Below are 20,868 nucleotides of genomic sequence, written 5' to 3'. Positions count from 1 at the left end.
AATAAATCACTGCCTTCTAGGTGTTCTAGCAGTACTTCGCAGAGAAAGTGGTTGTCGAGGACATCTTCAAAGCACTGGGGTGAGGAGTCAGTGCTAGATATGAGGGAAAAGTGCTGGCAAGAGTGGACTGGGCACATCTTTGGTCTGTAGAGAGTATTTCTTCACCTTCATGGGGAAAGATATGACACTGATTATTACAGAAAAAGGCATCCTGACACCACCGGACCGTGAGTGTATTATTTACTCTAATTACTCTCTTGCAGAAATGTGTTTAAGGAGGCGTGAGCCTTCAGGTGCGTGGCTAATTAATGAACGTCTGTCTCCTTTCTCTCTCTCCTCTGTGACCATAGGATGCTCTGGCGAGTTGTGACGTGAATGGGAACGACTTAGACCCCATGCCTCGTTATGACGCGAGCAACGAGAACAAGTAAGGCCCAAGTGGGGGTACCTGGTATGTGGCTGGCAGGGGGCTTTGTTTTCTGCTCTTGCGGAGGCAAGTACTTTTTTGATCCCTAATTTGCTCCAAGATAAACAAGTGTCTTTCTGCTAAAGCTTCTGGATATAAAAAGGCGTGGTCCACATAGTAAGAATGGTTACAGAGAGAACTCTGGGGAATGACTTGAGGGTGCGGTTGGGGAATATTGTTCCTCAGGTGTTCATTGGACTGTGACCCATTTGTTTAGGGATAGGGGTGCTAAAGGGAGAGGCAAAACAAAGTACCTCCCAAGAGGGTTACTTTATTCTGTTAAGTTCAACGCATTTGATTGAATGCTGTGCTTGAGGTCTCTGCCAGTGCTTTCTGATTTGCTGCTTTTTCTTTTCTCCTTTGTAGTGATTGTGTTTTTTACTAATATACCTGAAATACCTATATGGTTTGCCACATATGGAACACATTACCTTTCTTATCCTCACAGTCAAGAGCCTTAGAAACCCATGTAACCACGTTTACACTTTCCAGTTAGTACAGTAGTTTTTTTGAAAGCAAATGAAATACACATCCATTTCTTGCTTACGATGATCCGGGTATTTTTAAAAGATTAGTAGGTGTTTCTAATCTCTAGATCACATTAACTTTTTTGCTTTTACTGCAGTTTCTCCAGGATAATGCTGTGATTTAGATACTATCATTTGAAGTTTTATTTACTTGTTTTTGTTTGGAATCACAGAAGTTAGAAAGAGAGGTGCTTTACCCATTTATTATGTACTATTTCTAGCCTGCATTTTTCTGTAGGGAAGAGTTTCTCAGCTGGTATTATTTAAGTAAGTCAGTAAGTTTAGATAAAACCAATGTGGCCTAGATAATTGTGACTGTACATGGGTTTTTCTTTTTTTTTTTCCCCTCTTCTTACCATTTACAAAGAAGCTTCAAAAAAGTTACTGTGAAAAATATGCTGTTTTTTAATATTAATGAGTCAATATTATAAATCAAATTCAGTGGTGAAAGCATTAATATACAAATTGATGTAGATAGAATTTTCCAGAACTTTCCAAACAAAAAGAGAAAGGGACCTAAAGTAAACTGGATCATTTTCTTTCAAGCCTGGTCATTACTGTCTAGATTACACTGTTTAAAGTTACGGTCAATTTCACACAAAGGGTTATAATTTGAGTCAATGTGAGCTAATTTATTTAACCTAATTTGCAAACTAGCGTGAAACACTGAAGAAGAAACTTGAAGCTTCCATACTTAAAAGGTCACCGATAAATTTCACTCTCCAGTCCATTCTACTCTAGTGTGACACATATACTCCTAAAAATACTTGCACTCTGCAAAGTCTAAAACCATAGAGTAATAGGAAAAGCTTAGAAGCTTCATCAATGACACACAGAAAAATGATAGGGACCTATTAGAACTTATTCATGTTAACACTTTATTCATGTTAAGTGGTTAAGAAATTTATAAAACTATAATAAATGTGGCACTTAATCATTTTTTTAATTTTTTAAATTTAAAAAAGTCCTTCTTTAAATTCTTTTTTTTTTGAATTCAGCCCTTAGCTGTGAAGGAAAAAAAAGGCTCAGACAGGTCAAGTGGATAAGGGTTAAACAGGTAGTAAGCCATGAAGAAGTTAGGAAACAAAGAATCAAACTCAAGTGGTTTGTTTATAAACTCTTGTTCTGCATATTATACACAAGGCCAGACCCTTATGGTAATGAAAAGGAAAATGGTCCAAGTATCTGTCATTTAAATGAGTTGTAACTAGAGATAATTGGTTTCAATAACAGTAAATTTGAGAGGAAGAAAGGCTGAATTATTGACCAAAATATTTGGAGAATACAGAGCGCTGAGCTGACCTTTCACATCCTGTCATAAAGAAGGCTCGAGACTGCGTGCCAGTCTGATCCTTCAAAATAGTAAAGATATGATTCATAGCGAGGCTGGGTTCAAAGTCCGTTTCCATCAATTTTATGCTTAATCTGTGTCTTATCATTATGAAATTAAATTCTAACTAGTATGTTTATAATACAATTCTCTTGTGACACTGACTTCTTAAGTTGCACTGTTCTTTTTAAATTTTTTATACAGTTTATAAAGGTTACACTCCACTTACAGTTTTTACAGAATATTGGCGATATTCCCCGTGTTGTACAATACATCCTTGTAGCCTATCTTACACCCAATAGTTTGTATCTCCCACTCCCTGACACCTGTACTGCCCCTCCTGGCACTTCATCTTGAATAAGACCTGAAATTTGCTTATGGAAGTGTGTACCCATTGCATCTACTTCTACTCACATGCCTGCCACTCTGTGTGCAAGAAAAAAAAGAGGAAGAAAAAAGAGATAAAGGTGAAAACTTTGAAGAAGAACAGAGAGTAGAGAGGAAAATAACAAAATAGGCTGGGAGGAAGGGGGAAAATAAGCAGAGTGGAGGCTACCCTCCAGGATGGTTTTTGGAAGCATGGCAGCTTGCAAGTTATTCTGAAGTGGAAGGAGGGTTACCTGAGGTCAAAGAGGAAGTAACAGCACCAGATGTAGACACATGTGGACCATTGTGCTCCTAAGGTGTGCAGCTCTGTGTGTTTCGTGCATTCCTACAGTGCTCAGTGCAACTAGGTCTGTTTTCTACAGTCACCTAGAGTTTCTGGGACAAAATTGTGGATAAACAAATGCAAATTTCACATTATACTCAAATCACTCTCTAATATATCAATGTTATTGGAAGAAATGTGTGTTTTCAAGGCAAGCATGATAGTAGAACTGATTGTACCATATCTGTTGGCTAAAGTTATCCCATCAACATTTGTGTGTATAGAGAAAAGATAAACAGGAAAGCTAGAGGAAAGTCGAGATCAAGTTAACACCCACAGTATCCTTGTACAGGGTATGAAGGGACAAGAGGGGCTGTAGGTGGAAACTGAAAATGTATTGTGCCCTGTAGCCAGTTCTGTCTGAATCTACATGTGGTGACTTTTGCATCGAAACTCAGTGGTAATGGTGACTGTTCTCCAAGGGCCTATCTGTCCTGTGACTGACAGTGCTAACTGCAAAGGCTGTGTGTGAAGACAGTTCTTTGAGTGTTCACTTTGATGGCTTTTTACAGGCTGCCTTTTAAAAACTGTATCCTTTGTGAAGATTCCTTTCCAACTTGGCAGCTCCCCAAGACTTTTGTTCGGGAAGAGTCACTACCATCCCGCTTCCTCTGGAGTATTCTAGTGTGTCCTGCTTTGACTCATTCTAAGTACTGTTCATGGTTCATTGAGTGCAGTGTGGGTTTGAGTGTTGGAGGACACAGGCATTGTTCTGGATGCGTGCTTAGTTTGCAGCCTTGACAGTGAAATGGGGCATTTTCAGAGGGGCAACACCACCACTCCAACCTCTGTTTTATGAAAATCAGCAGTCACCTGGGGCATCATGTGTCCCTTTATCTCCTATCAGTACTGCTGCCCAATTTTTTCTTGGCCAACCACAAGCATGTATTCAGACATTTAGGGTTAAAATATCCTCTCTGCTCATTAGACCATAATTATAAATATGATTGATGGATCTGTCTTTAAGTGTGGATCCACAGATAGTTAATTCTGTTTCAATAGAAGTCATTTGGCATCAGGAAATAAAGAGTGGTTTGTAGTTTAAGAGAGTTGACTTTTATCCTTGGTTCACCTTAATAGCTTTATGGTCTTTAGGCCTAACTATTCTGAGCTTTAGTATTTTTAAAAATGTCTAAAATGAGCATAATAATACTTGCAAAGATTAGCAATAAAATATGTAAAACACCAAGCGTAGGGCTGACTGTCTAATAGGCACTAGGTAATTATAGCTGTTATTATAATTATGTGTTCAATTCCTATATCCAGTTCTTGAAAAATAATCAGTTAAAAATTACAATTATCTCAAAATATGTGCCTATGAACATTTCACATTTCAATTAAGACTTGGAAGTCTTTGTTTATTTGCAAGGTTAGAGGTTTAGATATGTTTTCTGCTTCTTCAGGGGCTGGGAACTGTGGCTCATTTGGTCTACAGTAAATCTGCTTTTAATTCCAATACTTAATTCCAATACTTTAATTAATTCCAATACTCTGTCTTTAATTCCAATACTTTAATTTAATTCCAATACTCTGTCTCCCTTTAGTGGACCATGAGTCCTTGAATTCGAAGTGAGTTAGTGAGGGGGAGGAATTTCTAAACATTGCCTGAATGAAAAAGTTGAGGCATATGCTGTGCAAGTACCTCCTCATTGTACAGTCTGACCAGTAGGCTTCAAAGCATATTGGAATTATTTACACCTGGGTGCGTTTGTTCATTCATTCAGCAGATACTCATTAAGATGCTACTTTTGTGAATGGCTCTGTGCTAAATGCTTGGGGGATACAATGATGCAATAATATAGGCTACTAACTAATAGGTTGAGTTAGGAGACGACTTAGTAAGAAGCCGTAACCTGAAGGGTTTTGGGTCCTATAGTTGGCTCTTCCTAACCATAGATGTGGAACCTAAGGATATGGAGGGTTAACTGAACTGTGTCATTTTGTGTAAGGGACCTGAGCTTCCACGGAGTTTGGTATCTCAGGGGGGGCCTGGAACCAATGTCCCGTGGATACTGAGGCATGACTCTACTAAGAGACAATGCACCCTCAAAACTTTATGCAGATCACATCTCTCAGACTTACCTGATTCCATTTCTAGCACTAAAGCTTTGGGGTGAAGAAAATCACCTCTGAAGTAAAAAAGTTATAAAAATCCTTCTCTTACCGCTTTTTCAAGTCCCCAGATGGTGGTGTGTCAAACCTAAATAACAGATGCTAAAGAAATAGTATTATTAGGGGAGACCATAAAACCTGCTCTCCCATTCCGCTCTGCCTCCATTCGTATTAACTTGTAGAATGAAGCTGACTGCATTATTCTAGGCTTAAAATAGAAAACGCCTCCCTATAAATGAAAGTCTCCTGGCATTTCATACTACTACTCCCATTTCTGATAAATGAATTATTGATGTCTGAGTTAGAGTTTTCCTTCCCTAGGTTGCTTCTTTTTAAATATTCCCTGTGCTTGAGTCATAGCAACATATTTAGTGGGAGATGAGAGCACACTGTGTATCTTGAATGTGTGATATGTGGGCCCAGAATCTAATTCCCTTTCAAAGCAAACCAACCTATAGGTTAAAGACTCATTTCCAAAAGGAATGGATTTTTCATTTTTGTTGCTTTGCTCTGTTTCCCTGAAGATTTAACCAGGGTGGATGGAAATACACTTCTGCTCGTCTTTAGTGTCCTTTTCACACATCATTTCTGGTTTTTATTTGTTTGTTTGTTTGTTTTGCGGTACGCGGGACTCTCACTGTTGTGGCCTCTCCCGCTGCGGAGCACAGGCTCCGGATGCGCAGGCTCAGCGGCCATGGCTCACGGGCCCAGCCGCTCCGCGGCATGTGGGATCCTCCCCGACCGGGGCACGAACCCGCGTCCCCTGCATCGGCAGGCGGACTCTCAACCACTGCGCCACCAGGGAAGCCCCATTTCTGGTTTTTAGAATGTCGCCATGTTGTGTGGCCTTTTCTTTCTCATGTCTGCGGATGAGAACTGTTGTCAGGAAATAGCGTTGCAAAGCAAAGCCGATAAATGTAGGCAGTGTCGTCTACCTATACAGGAATTATTTTAACTCAATACTAGAGAGAAAACAACACTTTAAATCTACTACCTTAACAGATGGAAGCACTATTTCTTCATACCCAGCATTCAGCCAAACATGTTCAGATAAAACTATCCTATAGCTAGGTCGCTCAGACAAAACCTACCAAAAAGAAGTGAGGCCATTTTCAGAGGCTGATTTTTCTTTTCCATATATTTTTGAAAATTTTCCCCTAATCCTTTTGCAAAATAACACTACAATGTACTATATAGTAGTTACTTGATCAATGATTAGCGCGTGAATTTATATAATGCTGACTACAAATGTATGTACCAGAGGCCAAATGTGTACAAAAGAGACAGTTGTGAAAAATATCCGATCCTTTTCATATACAGCTATAGATTTCATGTCCATGAAAGAACCTGCAACAAATATTGTAGAAAACTTGTCTCTATCCCATAGATTCATAATGTAATATGTTGAGATAAGTAACATTTTGGACTATCTTCTAGGTTCTGGGAAGTGGTCTTCGTCTGGGGCCTCTCAGAAAGTTGAGTAACAATAGGAAATGGCTTCTCTCGGACCAGAAGCCAGGCAGCCCGTCCCTTCCCTCACCAGCTGGTAGTCACAAGTCCTGACCATCCTCACCATTTAAATCCTTCTCTTTAATACCTCTCCAGAGACTCCCCCATTCCATCCATCCACACTAGCCTTCTGTTAGTCTAATCCCCTTCTCTCACCTTCCTCCTTGGAAAATCTCCTAGATGGTTTCCCTGTCTCCAGTCTCAACCCCATCCTGCTGCCCAAGTGTTATTTTAGAACCAAAATAAGAATATTAAAATCTTGTAATATCTTGAAATTTTGTTAAAATGCAAAACCCTTCATGACCCCACTCTTCCCTCAAGTCTGCTCTGCTCTCTGTCCACCACTTCCCCCCACTTTATTTATCTACCCTGCAGGACTTGCGGGGTTCCCCAAAGGTGCCACACTTGTTCAACCTTCCACCATCTGCACCTGCATAATTCCTTCTTTCTCTGCCACTCATGTCACTTCCCCTGTGACGCCTTCTCTCACCTCCTGCATCCGAGTTGGATGCCCTCCAGTGAGTTTTCACAGCATCTGCGAACTTACTTCTTTCATAAAAACCTTCACCATTAGGGGCTTCCCTGGTGGCGCAGTGGTTGAGAGCCCACCTGCCGATGCAGGGGACATGGGTTCATTTCCCGGTCCGGGAGGATCCCACATGCCACGGAGCAGCTAGGCCCGTGAGCCATGGCCACTGAGCCTGCGCATCCGGAGCCTGTGCTCCGCAACGGGAGAGGCCACAACAGTGAGAGGCCCGCGTACCTAAAAAAAAAAAAAAAAAAGTTCGCTATTGTAAATGGGGTTACATATACCAAGATAGGGAATAGAGAGGCAAGGAAAGATGCTGAGAAGATGTTTTCCAGTTTAGTTTGGGTTATGAAGTGTCTGTTCAGTCATACAAAAGTTACAAGAGTATCTACCTTGCCTGGCTTGTCTAGATGAATTAGCGAAATGTGTCCCAAAGTAGTAACTATTAAATGGTGTTATAATGGACCTTGTGCTGGATCGCTTTATTTTTTTACCCTCTACCCTGCTCTGTACCCCAGAAAGCTGACCTCTGAGGACTGCATTAAGGGACTCCCTTGCCCTCTGGCTTCCCATTGGGTTCGGCCAATGGAACACCCAAGCAGGACATCAGTGGGATGCAGAAGGGTAAAGAAAAGATATTTGTTCTCTGTTCCCTCCTTGCTGAGCCACTGGGGGTTAGCTGCATCCCAAAAGATCATAACTCCCCTTAGGTGGCCCTAAGGCTGACCTCCTAAGGATTGCCATTTGTGGATTCAATGACCACTTCCTCCCCAGGGCTTCTTAGACCCAAGGGTTTCCCAGTGTTGCTTGTCCAGAATGCTGCATTCTTCCTTGCATCTTCCAGGCATCTTTCCTTGCCTCTCTATTCCCTATCTTGGTACACGTGACCCCATTTACAATAGCGAAGGTTTTTTTAAAAGAAGTAAGTTTGCAGATGCTGTGAAAACTCACTGGAGGACATCCAACTCGGGAGAGAAGGCTTCACAGGGGAAGTGACATGAGTGGCAGAGAAAGAAGGAATTATGCAGGTGTAGACGGTGGAAGGTTGAACAAGTGTGGCACCTTTTGAGGAATCCTGCAAGTCCTGCAGGGTTCCCCAAATCCTGTCTGCTTCTCTATGTAAGTCCCTTGAATACATTTTTTAATACTAAGATATAAGTCTCTGGAATAAGTTTTTATACCCAGTATAAAAGAGCGCAGACACATCTAAGAAAGAAAATAACTATGTCCATAGGAGTTGTCTTAATGGCTGTTTATTATTTAATGAGAGCTGAGTAAATACAGAAAATGGTTATCTAACCTCAAATTCCTATATACCTGACACCTGAAGTGTAAGTATTTATTTTTATAAAATACTGTATTAATTATTCCAGGGCTCATAATCATGATAATGCAACCTTCAAGCCCTTTGTTGTTTCCTTTGTCAGTTTCAATGTGTTCTCCTCAAGGATTTGGGGACATAATCTCTTGGGGCTCACGGTACGAGTTTGGATAAAGGGTCTGATGCTATAGGTTACAGTAAGGTTTGGGTTTAATTTGTGCTAACCCACTGCACTATTGACATGAATAATTGATCGTTGCTTCAATTTAAATTTCTTATTTAAAAAACAAACTCACGAATTCCTGAGGTCTCTAAATAGATGGAAATTGCAGTAAGGGAAAGAGATAAGTATCCTTTTTAAATATGGATTAAGCATTTGAGCAGGGTTCCAGACAGGTATACTTATTTATCTTTCTCTTTTCATCTTCTCCTCTAACTTCCACCTTGGATCCTTCTATTTTCTCATGTTTCCTTATATCCAGAAATATGTAAAATCGAAAGCACGAAGACCTTGAGAGGTCAATGCTACCAGTGTGTTATTTGTATTATTACAGAGCAGTAGAGGAGGCATCCAGGACCTTTCAAATGTGGTCAGCCAGTGTCCACAGGCTGAACAGGAAGGCAGACTGAGGAGAGAAGAACCCTTGTTTTGTTTATCTCACTCGTTGTATCGATACCAGAAGAACATGCTGAAAATATAATCAAACTGCAAACTGGTTGATGGTTCATTTCAGTATTAAGATATTATTTAGATATTGGTTGCCTTCCTATTCAAATCAAATGCCCTCTAAGATAAAGGACTGAAGTTAGAATTTTGTTTTTACAAGCTAAAGGACATGTTATAGTTTTTACGTTTTAGCAGTACAGTTAATTACAATAGAAGTCTATTGTTCCAGTGTACTTAAGTATGTGTGTGTATAACATCTGCGGTAGCTGTGCATTTCAATTATAATCCTTAATAAAAGATGGAAAGGTAGAAAGTATGTCTTAGATCAGGACATATTTGCTTAGTTCTTATCTCATAAAATAGGTCACCAAAGAAGGCAAGGTGATAGAGGAAAAAAATGTCCTGATTTTGGGTGAGACCTGGGTACCAGTCCCAGCCTTGCTGTTCATTATATCTGTGGCCTTGGAGAAGCATTCTTATCTATGTCTCCTCCTGCTACATCAGTATCTCGATGACCCTGTTTGACTTAAACAACCAAAAAATCCATAAGTCTATGGGGTTGCTACTTGGCTGCATTTGAATGCAGTGTAAGCAGCTGCTAATACAGTGAGCCCGTCAGTATGTTGTCTCATTTACCGCTCACAACAACACACAGTTGGAGAGCGAGTCTGGAGGGGTGAAGTAAAGTGGCTAATGTCACCACGTGGCAGACGCACCATTTGAGCTCATTTGTTCTCACGCCATCTGTTCACCTACATAGTTAATTAACCTGTGGTCAAGTAGATGAGAAATTAATTCCTGTGTTGAGCACATGCTTCAGTAAGTTTACTACCTGGGAAGAACTGCATTTACCAGAATGCCTTCCTGCTGTATTCAGTAAATACCCAGCAGCCTGGCTTTACCAAGTGCTGGTGCTCTGAGCCCTGTTTCTCCAGAGAGAGGGGATTGGTCCACAAAGGTTCTCAACACCTTATGTACACGTAACTTTGGCCAAGTAACAAAAATCCTTTATTACAGAAAATAATTGTACAGCTCTGGCTTCACAGTGGTATTTGTTCTATGGAAATCGATGAAGACCACCCAAATGACACTCTGGGCTAATTATTCGGAGCTTGCTATAGCAAGGGAGTCAGCTATTGTCACTTTAAGAGACTCAAAGGCAGGCACATGGCCCAGAAAGCTTTATAGTGTTAAAAAAAAAATAGGAAGACTTCAGGTATGGTCTGATCAGAGGGTGCCATGTGGAAACTGGAGCTTGGGGCTCTGTCCTTAAACAATTCTACTAGTATATATTAACAGCGTTAAAAAAAATTTGAATGAGTATCAGCTGGTCATCATGTTAATGCAGATAAATGTTTTGGTAAACTCTGTAAAATTGCCACAGGTATGGAGGTTGTTAATCTTATTAAGGGTGATAAAGAGTAATAAGATAAAGTTTTAGTCTGATCCTCAGACGGCAGGTAGTGAATTTTCTCTCTATGGAGATATGGACTGTTTGAAGTTGGAATCACATAACCTAAGAGACACTGTCCCGATGTTTTTACACTTACATGACAGCCCTTGAGAGTGCTCTGGAAATGTGGGCTGGGAAAGGAAGAATCTCTATAGGAGGAAGAAACTGAGACCCAGGAGAGCCTGTGGGAATCAGAAACCTTTTCCTGCCCTCAGACGGGTGTAGAGTCTTGAAGATGTGTCCTGCTTTGGGAAATTGTGGCGAATTATCTTGCCTATAGAACACCTAAAATAACTTGAAGGAATTGGGAGCAGTTGACTACTGGTGATTTTGCAGTGGATTTCCCTGAATCCCTGCTTGCTCTGCCTCATGTTCTCGTCACAAGATGCCATCTCACGAATTTTAGAAAAGACTGACCTTTGCTAGAAGAGTTTACCTCTTCCTATTTTTAGAGATCCTTACACCATCTGCATATGATTTACGTATGCTAGTAGATGCATTTGAATTTGCATGAATTGCAGATAAAGTACCTGTGATGACATCCTGGGCTGAGGGTAGCTGACTGCTACAGATTTTGTATGACCTTTTTGCTCTTGGTTGGTCATCCCTTTCTGAGATTCATTCTCACTGGATCACACCCCCTCCGACACCTGTCTGGGTTGCCGAATATAGACTCTTATATTCTCCACAACCCTCCAGCAGCCCCCTCCCACCCCTGTATCACAAATCTCTCTCTTTTTCCACTGTCCTGATACCTTGATCTTCCCATAGGCTCTAGTATTTTGTTGCCATCGTGCAGAGAAAGAGGAACACATTTGTCGCCAGTAATCACCTGGTCTTGGCACCAGTGTATATAGTTTGTACTGGGTGATCTGACTAGAACTTGAATGGTTCAGCAGCTTTAACTGTGACTTGTGTTGTTAATTTTATTGGCTATCTGACTCTTTCATAGAATTTATTTCCTTCCTAAATGAATGGCAGATCCCTTTAATGCTTTTCAGAGGAAAGAGAAAGATTTGAAACAAAAACACTTGTTTTCTTCTCTCTCTTATCCGCCCATCTCACGCAACACATAAGAAGTATTGTGGGAGGCTGGGTAATGGAGCATCTGAGAAAGAGCTGGGGTTTGGAATGAAAAAGATCAAAGAATTAGAGGACTGGATTTGGTTGAAATTTAATTCAAATGGAGGCAAAAGGGGTCAAGGGTCCCCACATCTCAGAAGCCACTCCATTAACAACCATGCATTTGCCTCATCATCCAGTTTGATGCAACCATTTATGGGACAGTAGAGGCCCCAGTTATTGTGACTATAGTTTTCCCCAATAGAGAGATGCCATAGCAACTGTGGCTTAATTTTCGATTGGTTGAATTTGTGTCAAATTGTTCAGCCTCTACAGGGAGTAATACTAGTGGCGTTATAATGGTGGAACCACATTCTACAACATGGAAGTATGGGAACAAGACCTATTTGGCTGGTGTACTTGTAGGAGTGTTCATTCATATTTGTTGAAATCTTTGTAGCTCAAATGCAAATATAAGCAGTTATTCAGGTATGCCATTGCAAATTATATGGAGATTCCTTTTTCCAGATTTTATGATCATACGTGCTATTTTTCTATCAATTGATTCCATTTATCATCATCCAGTTTTATCATATGAGCTTCTGTTAAAATCCACATTGTAAAACTTATTTCAACTATAAGGTATACTATCTCCATTTAATTCATCTTGGTTGAAACAAAATGCACACAATTCATATCTGTTACGTTTTTCCTTGTCTCTTGTCAGGGAGATGTTGTTTTCACTTATGCTCAGAAAGTCAACTTTGTTAACAGTGGTACTCATCTTAAATTCACGTGTTTTTTAATAAGATGTATAGGTTTCTGAAATCTATATGAATATAATACACACAGATTTCCCACACGTGTATTTGGAGTAAACCAGGACATTGTGAATGGGGGACGGAGGCCCAAGTAACTATTAGATAAGTTGTTTAATAAAATTGAATGATCCTTTTCTAAACTGAGAGGATGTTTTGACCCATACCAAGCATAACTGTGCTGATACAGCGACCAACACTACATGTTGTTCATACTTGAAAAGTCATGGCTATGTCATCCAATGTACATGAGCTGCTTATGTGGTTTTCCTGTGAGCAGTTCTATAGCCTTGAGGAGCTTGGTACATAATTTGGGCGGGAGAGCGGAGAACAACTTTGTCCCCCAAAGAAACCCTGGCTGCTTTTGCCTTGGGCTATAAACTCAGCAAAGTTTAAATACAGTTCAGCAGGGTCAGTATATGTTTTCCATGAGAGATGAGAAAAAAGAGCAGGTTTTCTGGTTCCCTCGACTGGCATTAGTCCTTTCAAGCCATCTCAGATTTCACCTTCTCAAATACAGAGGAGCCATTTACCAAGGATAATAATTTATTTAGAACTTCACAGTTCACAAAGCATTTTTACATGTATTCTTTTGACTTATAAAAATTCGTATCAGATAGGTAGTAGGTAGTTGTTTTGGTCCCCCAGTGTCTGCATTCTTTTTTTTTTTTTTTTTTTTGCGGTACGCGGGCCTCTCACTGTTGTGGCCTCTCCTGTTGCCGAGTACAGGCCGCGCAGGCTCAGCGGCCATGGCTCACGGGCGCAGCTGCTCCGCGGCATGTGGGATCTTCCCAGACCGGGGCACAAACCCGCGTCCCCTGCATTGGCAGGTGGACTCTCAACCACTGCGCCACCAGGGGAGCCCTGCATTCTTTTTTATGTATAAGGAATGTTCTGTCTTTTGAGTCTTGGTGGAGAGCCAAGACTGCTCTCCAGTATGGCGGCTGGAATTACCAGATCCAATAGTGATTTGCTCATCCTGCACTGCTCTAGTCTCGGACATGAACCGTATGGTCTAGATTCTAAAAATCAGTAGCACATGTGCAGCCTGGTGACAGAAAGGGCCAAGTAAGCTCTCACTCACTCGCTTGTGTTCTTTCTTCCCACCCGCTCCTTCTCCCAGCAGATCCTTCCTCACAGAACAGCCAGGTGTTTTCTCAGTCCTTCACCTCCATCTTGCTAATTCTGTGTCTTCTGTGTTCCCAACCATTCGGAGCTTCCCAGTATCCTTTGAACAAAGTACTTTTCTGCTTAACTCAGTTGCAGCACAGAACCTGAAATGAAATGTTATTGCTGTCCCCTTTTTTCCAGGGGAAGAAAATAAAATTCGAGGCAGGTTTACATAGCTCATGAAAGAGAATCTGGCTTCCAAATTCATGTTCTTTGTATCACATAGTGCACTCTAATTTGGAACATGATAGTAGGTGTTCTTTTTTTGAATATAGTGTTCATAAGTAATAGATACTTTTAATTCATGGCAATAATTGTTATTTTTGAGAATTTGGTGCTTATGTTATGGCATATAGTTTCATTCAGAAAAGATTTTTTGAATACCTACTAGGAGAATAGCACTTAAAAATCAAGCTGGTGATATACTTAGAATATGTAGAAATTTAAGATTTGATCCATCATTTAACTAATACAGTTAAAAGAAGCCATTAGGCAAGATGTGATTTGGAGACCATTGTTTTTCCAAAAGTGTTTCATGGAACCTTAGAGTCTGTTGATGGATCCTACAGGCTTTCCAACTGTCACTCAGGAGGCTGTGTGAATGGGTCTAGCTCCATCTTCCTCAACTAAACTTCCCCTTTTTAAAAACCTCATTAAAATCTATTTTAGTTGGTGGTATTTCTCATAAAACAAGATTTGAACTAAAGAGTTCTGTTTATACAGAACCAAACAAACGATTGTAAACCAGTGCTACAGACCAGAGAAATAAGGTTTAGATGAGCTGTCACTGGAGGTAGGTAGACATTTTAGGGAAGTCTTCTGTAGGTGGTGGCATTTGACCTGGGACTTGAAAAATGACTGATGGGAGGGAATAATCATTACTGAGAGAATGTCTGTAGTGGCTGGAAGTGTCTTAGTATTAGTGGGCTCCTTACAAGCTTTGGAATAAAAAGCACCTTTCTGTTTAGACATTTTGGGTTTTTCTTTTTTTTTAAGGGGAGAAGCCAGAAATTTCTTATTTTCCCTAGAACCTCCTCTTTATCTAAATTTCAAATCTGAACATGTTTTTACTCTATCTTCAAGCCCTTTATGACCAAGTCCAAACTCCTTAGATATATGCAAAGGATTCATAATATGTCCACTATTTTTTTAACTTATACTGCATCATACTCTAGCTTTAATCAATTTTTTTACAGCTCTCTGAAAATAGCATGCTTCATTTGTGTTGGAGACTGGTGTATAATAGGCATTCAATAAGTGGTTATCATTCTACCATGCTTTGCAACTGTTAACCATAACATGTAATCTTGGTATGCGTTATGCTTATTACTAACTTAACCCAATTGAAAGCTGAGTTTCAGCCTATCCCTGCTCTGTGGCAAGACCATTGCCCCTTTTTTCCTTGAGAAACCAGGGAAGGAAAAAAGGCTAGGAAACGCAAAAAAAAAAAAAAACCAAGATTTTATTGGTGAAGAATTTAAAACCAGTGTCAGAAATACAAGTTTTAAGTTAATTTTAATTCGTCCTTCCTCTGATATTCCAAGTTATTGTGTAAAATTGCCCTGACTGCCATTTTTGTTTGTTTGTTTCTATTTGTCTTAAATGACTATAAATAATAGTTTCAGTAACAGGAAGAAAACTTCCCTTTATACGGAATACTTGTGAGTATTTTCCTTAGCTAAAATTAAGGAGCTTCCATTTAGACTCTGAAAAACAGAGTTCAGTTTGCATGGAAAGAAAATGTTGCAAGTTACGGTGGGCTGTGTTCATTAATATCAACTGATTGTTATTTCTTAGCCATCAGAGAAGAAATTATAAATTAATTAACCTTTGATTTAGGTTTTTTTCTTTCAGATATTATGTGCTGGCCTTTCTTTAAGTAAGGAGGTAAATCAAGTAGTATAGCCTAAAAACAAATGTTTTCACTGAGTAATTTTCGTATGAAAAGGTGAAAATGGGCCATGCACAAATACTACTGATTAATGGAACTTTTGAGATAATTCCTTTAGATATTTGAAATCTAGTGAAAATCAGTCTCCCTCTCTCTCTGTCTCGTTACACATAAATATCTTCTTATTGTATTCTCATTTATTAACTACAATGTTGATCTTAAAAATTAAGGTTAAACTTCTTAAATATTTAGCATAACTTGGAAGGAAGCAAATCAAATAATTGGACCAACTTAAGGAACAATTTCAGATTTAGAATTTAGCTGAAAAATTAGAAATAATAATCATACATGAGTTCTTCATACTCAAAAAATAACAGTGCTTGAGGTCATATATTTCCATGTATATTTATCTTTTACCAATATGAGAAGATTAGAATTAATCTAGAGATGGGAAATAGACATAGTGATATTTTTGAACTGGGAATACAAGCTGGAATTAGAGAAGGGTGTCTGAGCAGAACGACTGTGAATGTGAAAGTCTGACATGGGGAAACACACTGAACGGTTGTAGGAATAACTTAGGATAAGTCTTTTTGCCACTGGGAGACTTAATTGTCTCCTATATATAAAATGGGGGCAAAAATAGCTTCTCGCAGTTTTCTGTGAGAATTACAGGTAACGCATTCTGAATGTTCAGGGTACTATAGGCCCTACTAGCCTATGTAACAACGCAGGGCATTAGCACTACTTTAGCAGTTTCGTCATCAGGAATGCCTAGCGACATAGCTGCAAGTGAAATGAATCATTGACACTTTTCCTCCTGTTATTTCTCCAGGGGAAATGTTTCTACTCAATTGGAATATTTAAATTCTAAATGTGCAAACAGTGGAAGTGGTATCTGGATTTGGGTGGAGCCAGGGGAGGGTGCGAGTCTGAAATTCTCTTGGAAAAGCTAAATGGATCCCAGAGCTTAGGGAGATCATCTCCACTGTAACAACTGGTTGTTTCAAGGGTCTTTTCAAAGTCAGATTTTCATAGTCGAGTTTCAAAAAATTGAATATTCCTTCTGAATTTCTTCAAGAAAACTGGTCAGAGTCCACTCGTTCTCTGGAAATTACATTTCTTTCCTCACACGTTTGCTAGGAGGACATAGAAGAAGAAGAAGATGATCGTAAGTTTTGAAAGGAGTTCTTAAGTTTACTTGATTGCTCTAAGGTTTTCTTGATTTTAAAATAGCCCTTAAAAACTCATTTAAGGGCTTCCCTGGTGGTGCAGTGGTTGAGAGTCCGCCTGCCAATGCGGGGGACGCGGGTTCGTGCCCCAGTCCGGGAAGATCCCACATGCCGCAGAGCGGCTGGGCCTGTGAGCCATGGCCACTGAGCCTGCGTGTCCAGAGCCTGCGCTCCGCAACCGGAGAGGCCACAACAGTGAGAGGCCCGCGTACCGCAAAAACAAACAAACAAACAAAAAACTCATTTAATTTTGCATTTTATTATATGACTTATTTATTGGATTTATAGCAATCTGTCCTTCAAAGAATGACCCAAAACACTTATGCGAATACAATAATTATTGTGATTATGAAAAGAATTAAAAGCAGTGGTGAACACACATCTCCGTATGTTCCTGAGATTACAATATGCTCTCCATCCCAACGCAAGAGAAAAGTTTTAAAACAGTGATCATTTCAACATTCTTGTTCAAAAATTTGATCTACCTTGTTTTCACCAGTTGGTGACTGGTTTCCATGGAAATGGAAATGAAATAAGCATTCCTCATTTTAGATTCTCAGCTGCCCCATGCCAACTGAGAGCTGTAAATGCCATTTGGTTAACAGCAAGGATCCAGAATTCTTCCATTTTAAAGTGGCAGAGGGAGAGGAAAAGAAAATGTTTGTAAAGTCATTTTGCTTTTCTCCTTTTGAAAAGGACACAGTTTTATGATTGTCCGAGCTATTGACTGATGGTTATCAAACACATAATATGTCCAGCAGTGCCTCTTCTGACTAATCAGTTTAAATCTCTTTTCCACCCTTCACAAAGTTTGTTACCTCACTGAGATTTAACTAGCCTGTGATTGCCTTCCTGGTTGTCTACCTGCTGTCCCAGTGATGGTCACTGAACAGGAAAGTGGTCAAAATGTTGGAAGGAGGCAGTTTGGTGATCTCAGTGATCTGAGACTTGAAGGGAAAAAAAACCAATCTGTTGAAAAAGGGAGTGCATGGGGGGCATGTTGGAAAATGACCACTCTTGAGAGAATGTTAGTTAATTTTGCCATAAAGATTTCAAATATCTGAGATTGTCGCCTCGAACTACTACATTTTCTAGAACTGTTACATAGGGAAGATAATGAAGAATGCTATAAATAAATGCTTTAACCCGAAATAGTTGTCTCAATACAGTTGTTTTCTTTTATCCTGTTTTTTGGAGTCGGAAAAGTTGAATCAATCTGAATGCTAGAATAAAACATTAGTAGCATTAACACATAATGTTTTCTTTTATATGCTAAGATGTTTAGATACTAGGTCAACAAAGGATGAGACTCTTGTTCTTAAATATCACCCAGTGCAGTTCTATGAACACACTTCTCTTGGGACATAAAGAGTTTCCCTGTGTCCCAATGTCTAACTTTAATAAAGAACACCAGGCAGAATGACATCCAGCCATGGGCCTCCCCTGTGTCTGTAAGTGTGGCCTCACACCTAGCCAAAGCAAGTAATGTGTCAACTAAGGAAAAAAGAGCCTTATACCGGACTTAAGAAACTGCATGACTGCTTCAAAGGAAATCTTCCTGATGCTGATCATTGCGACTTAGGGCCTGACATTTTCTATTATCACATCGTATTCATGGGGGAATATCCTTCTCATGATTGTTTTGGTGTAAACAGCTGGTGCATTCCAGTGACTTGAGAAAAAAGCATTTAGGATATGGAAAGGGCCTTGCATAGAATATACAGTGAAGGTCAAGATGACAAGCCAATTCTGGATGTGGCAGGGACTCAAACTCTGTGACTGCTCCCGCACTCTCAAGAGAGGGGAGCAAGTTCCTTATTCTCTCACTTAATCTACAACCTTCCCGTTTTGGAGAAGCAGTGCATAAGGGACTCATTATTGGGATAAATGGGTGTTGGGAGGAGAAAACATTAGAAATGAATCCACTTAAATTGGGGCCAGAGTCTTATAATGAACGATGCAAATGGTGTTTTATTTTAAACAATAAAGCTAAAATGATGAAAATACATGTAGTTTATTATCTAACAGAACGCGCAGCTATAGCCATTCTTACATCAGACAAAAATGAATCATGTTTACAGTTGTCGTTTTTATGTAATATTATGAAATTTGAATTTTAGTAGAGTCATAAACAGACTCAGTTTATAAAAATCTTTATCGGTTTTTCTAAGGGCCATTTGGAATCATTTTATTGACAAATCATTCTCATTTAAAGCCACTGTCAGGTCGCCAGACTTGTTACATTTTCACTAAATCTCGCTCTGCTGTATCCTCTTTCAACAAAAGCTTTCAGAATGACTAAAGCTATTCTCAAATATTATTTTCATTGATTGTATGAAATCCTGTGTCTTTTTTTTTTTTTTTTTTTTTTTTGCTGTACGCGGGCCTCTCACTGTTGTGACCTCTCCCCTTGTGGAGCACAGGCTCCGGACACGCAGGCTCAGAGGCCATGGCTCACGGGCCCAGCCGCTCCGCGGCATGTGGGATCTTCCCGGACCAGGGCACGAACCCGCGTCCCCCGCATCGGCAGGCGGACTCTCAACCACTGGGCCACCAGGGAAGCCCAATCCTGTGTCTTTTGAAAGTTCATTAGGCAGTTGATTTGCTTGATCTGCCTTGTATTGTTTGCACTTTATGGTACCCTGTTAAAAAGAACCTATGGGCAGTGATCCAAATAGTTTCAAAGGTGCAGTTCTGAGCATTCCTCTCAGGAAAAGTCTCAAGTCATCATGACTTTATTTGGCCCTGCTGAGTATGTGTGTGCCTGAAGATGGATGCATGTTCTTCTATAAATTGATTGTGCATTTGCTGTTGTGGAAACACTAGGACTTGGTGTCAGGAGATCTGGGTTCAAGTTCTTTTGCAGTAGACTGGCTGTATTTCCTTGGTGAAGTCACTTAACCCGTAAGAATCTCCATTACCTTTCCTATAACACGGGGATGAAAGTACATGCAGTGCAAGATTATTGGAGACATCAAATTAAATTAAATGTGAGAAGCTAGATGAGATTATCTGGCAAATAATAAATAAGTGAACCTTATTACCTTCATTGATTTGATGTGTAAACTGCAAATTGTATTAAGCATGCTTTCAAATGGAAATGATACCAGTGGATATGAATGATACATAATAATTGTTGGGATGATGAATTAACATTAAAAAATATTCAGTATTAATATCAAATCATAGGAAGTGGAGGTAGAAAAGGTAGAAGCATGTGTTTTTTGGTTCCCCAAAAGACATAAATGGTTATAAGACTGTATTTACCCTTCATGCCTAGAAAACAGAGATTAGCAAACTGTACAATATAGGTAAATCTGCCCAGTGACTCTCTAGCTAAGAACCGCATTTACGTTTTCAAAAGGTTTTTTTAAAAAGAGGAATATGTGACAGAGACTGTATGTGGCTCAAAAAGCCTGAAATATTTACTGTTTGGCCCATTACAGAAAACGTTTGCCAACCCCTGCTCATAAACTCATGCAAATACCGTCATAATAAAGATACATCGCTTATGTTACTTCCAAATGAAATAGGATTTCTGTGTTAAAATGCTGAGTTGATAATTAGGGATTATGGTAAATTATATGTTTTGGAGGAAGGCTTTCCTTAATTGTTGGTTTCATACTTCCATAATGTTGAGAACCTTCCAGCGTGTGAGGAAATGGCTCTGATGAACTCCGCAGAGAGAACCAGAAATAGCTATCAAGAAATGGAAAGGCTGGCCGTTGCTTGGTGGAGCTGAGCTGAAATGATGATAGCCCAGTGAATATAAGGTGTGCAAGTTACTTATCTATACTTCAGGACTTCTTTCTCAGAGTGCAAAGGGACGCTGGGACCAAGCGCCACCCAACTTCTCAGACTCTGGAGCCGGTTTACCTACTGTATTGCAGACAAATAGGATTAGGTAATAGTCACCTATTTTAGATCATTATTCCCTGCAAAGTACACCTCAAGTCTTTAGAAGTGTTTTGACAGTTCATTTATGATATGGAAGCAGTCTCAAGCAAAGTGAAGTCAAACAGTTATAAGATCACTGTTCTCCATCAGTCAATTGTTAACAGATTTTGAGAAA

At 39.7% G+C, this 20,868-nt stretch overlaps 1 protein-coding gene across 2 annotated transcripts in view; it reads left to right on the top strand.

Moving 5' to 3' along the window:
• PCSK5 (proprotein convertase subtilisin/kexin type 5) overlaps positions 1 to 20,868 on the top strand; it is a gene marked incomplete at its 5' end in the record, with an annotated part of 316,630 nt that overhangs the window by 122,788 nt on the left and 172,974 nt on the right. For both annotated transcript variants that reach the window (XM_082655960.1, XM_082655961.1), the window contains one exon: positions 351 to 427. In XM_082655960.1, the coding sequence (XP_082512086.1) occupies positions 351 to 427 (77 nt within the window). The remainder of the gene's footprint in view (positions 1 to 350; positions 428 to 20,868) is intronic.

The sequence above is a fragment of the Grampus griseus genome (genome assembly GCF_964374135.1).
Source record: "Grampus griseus genome assembly, chromosome: 6".
In the NCBI taxonomy this organism is placed as follows: domain Eukaryota; kingdom Metazoa; phylum Chordata; class Mammalia; order Artiodactyla; family Delphinidae; genus Grampus; species Grampus griseus.
Note: the sequence above shows the minus strand (reverse complement) of the source record. Positions and strands in the feature narration are given on the sequence as shown.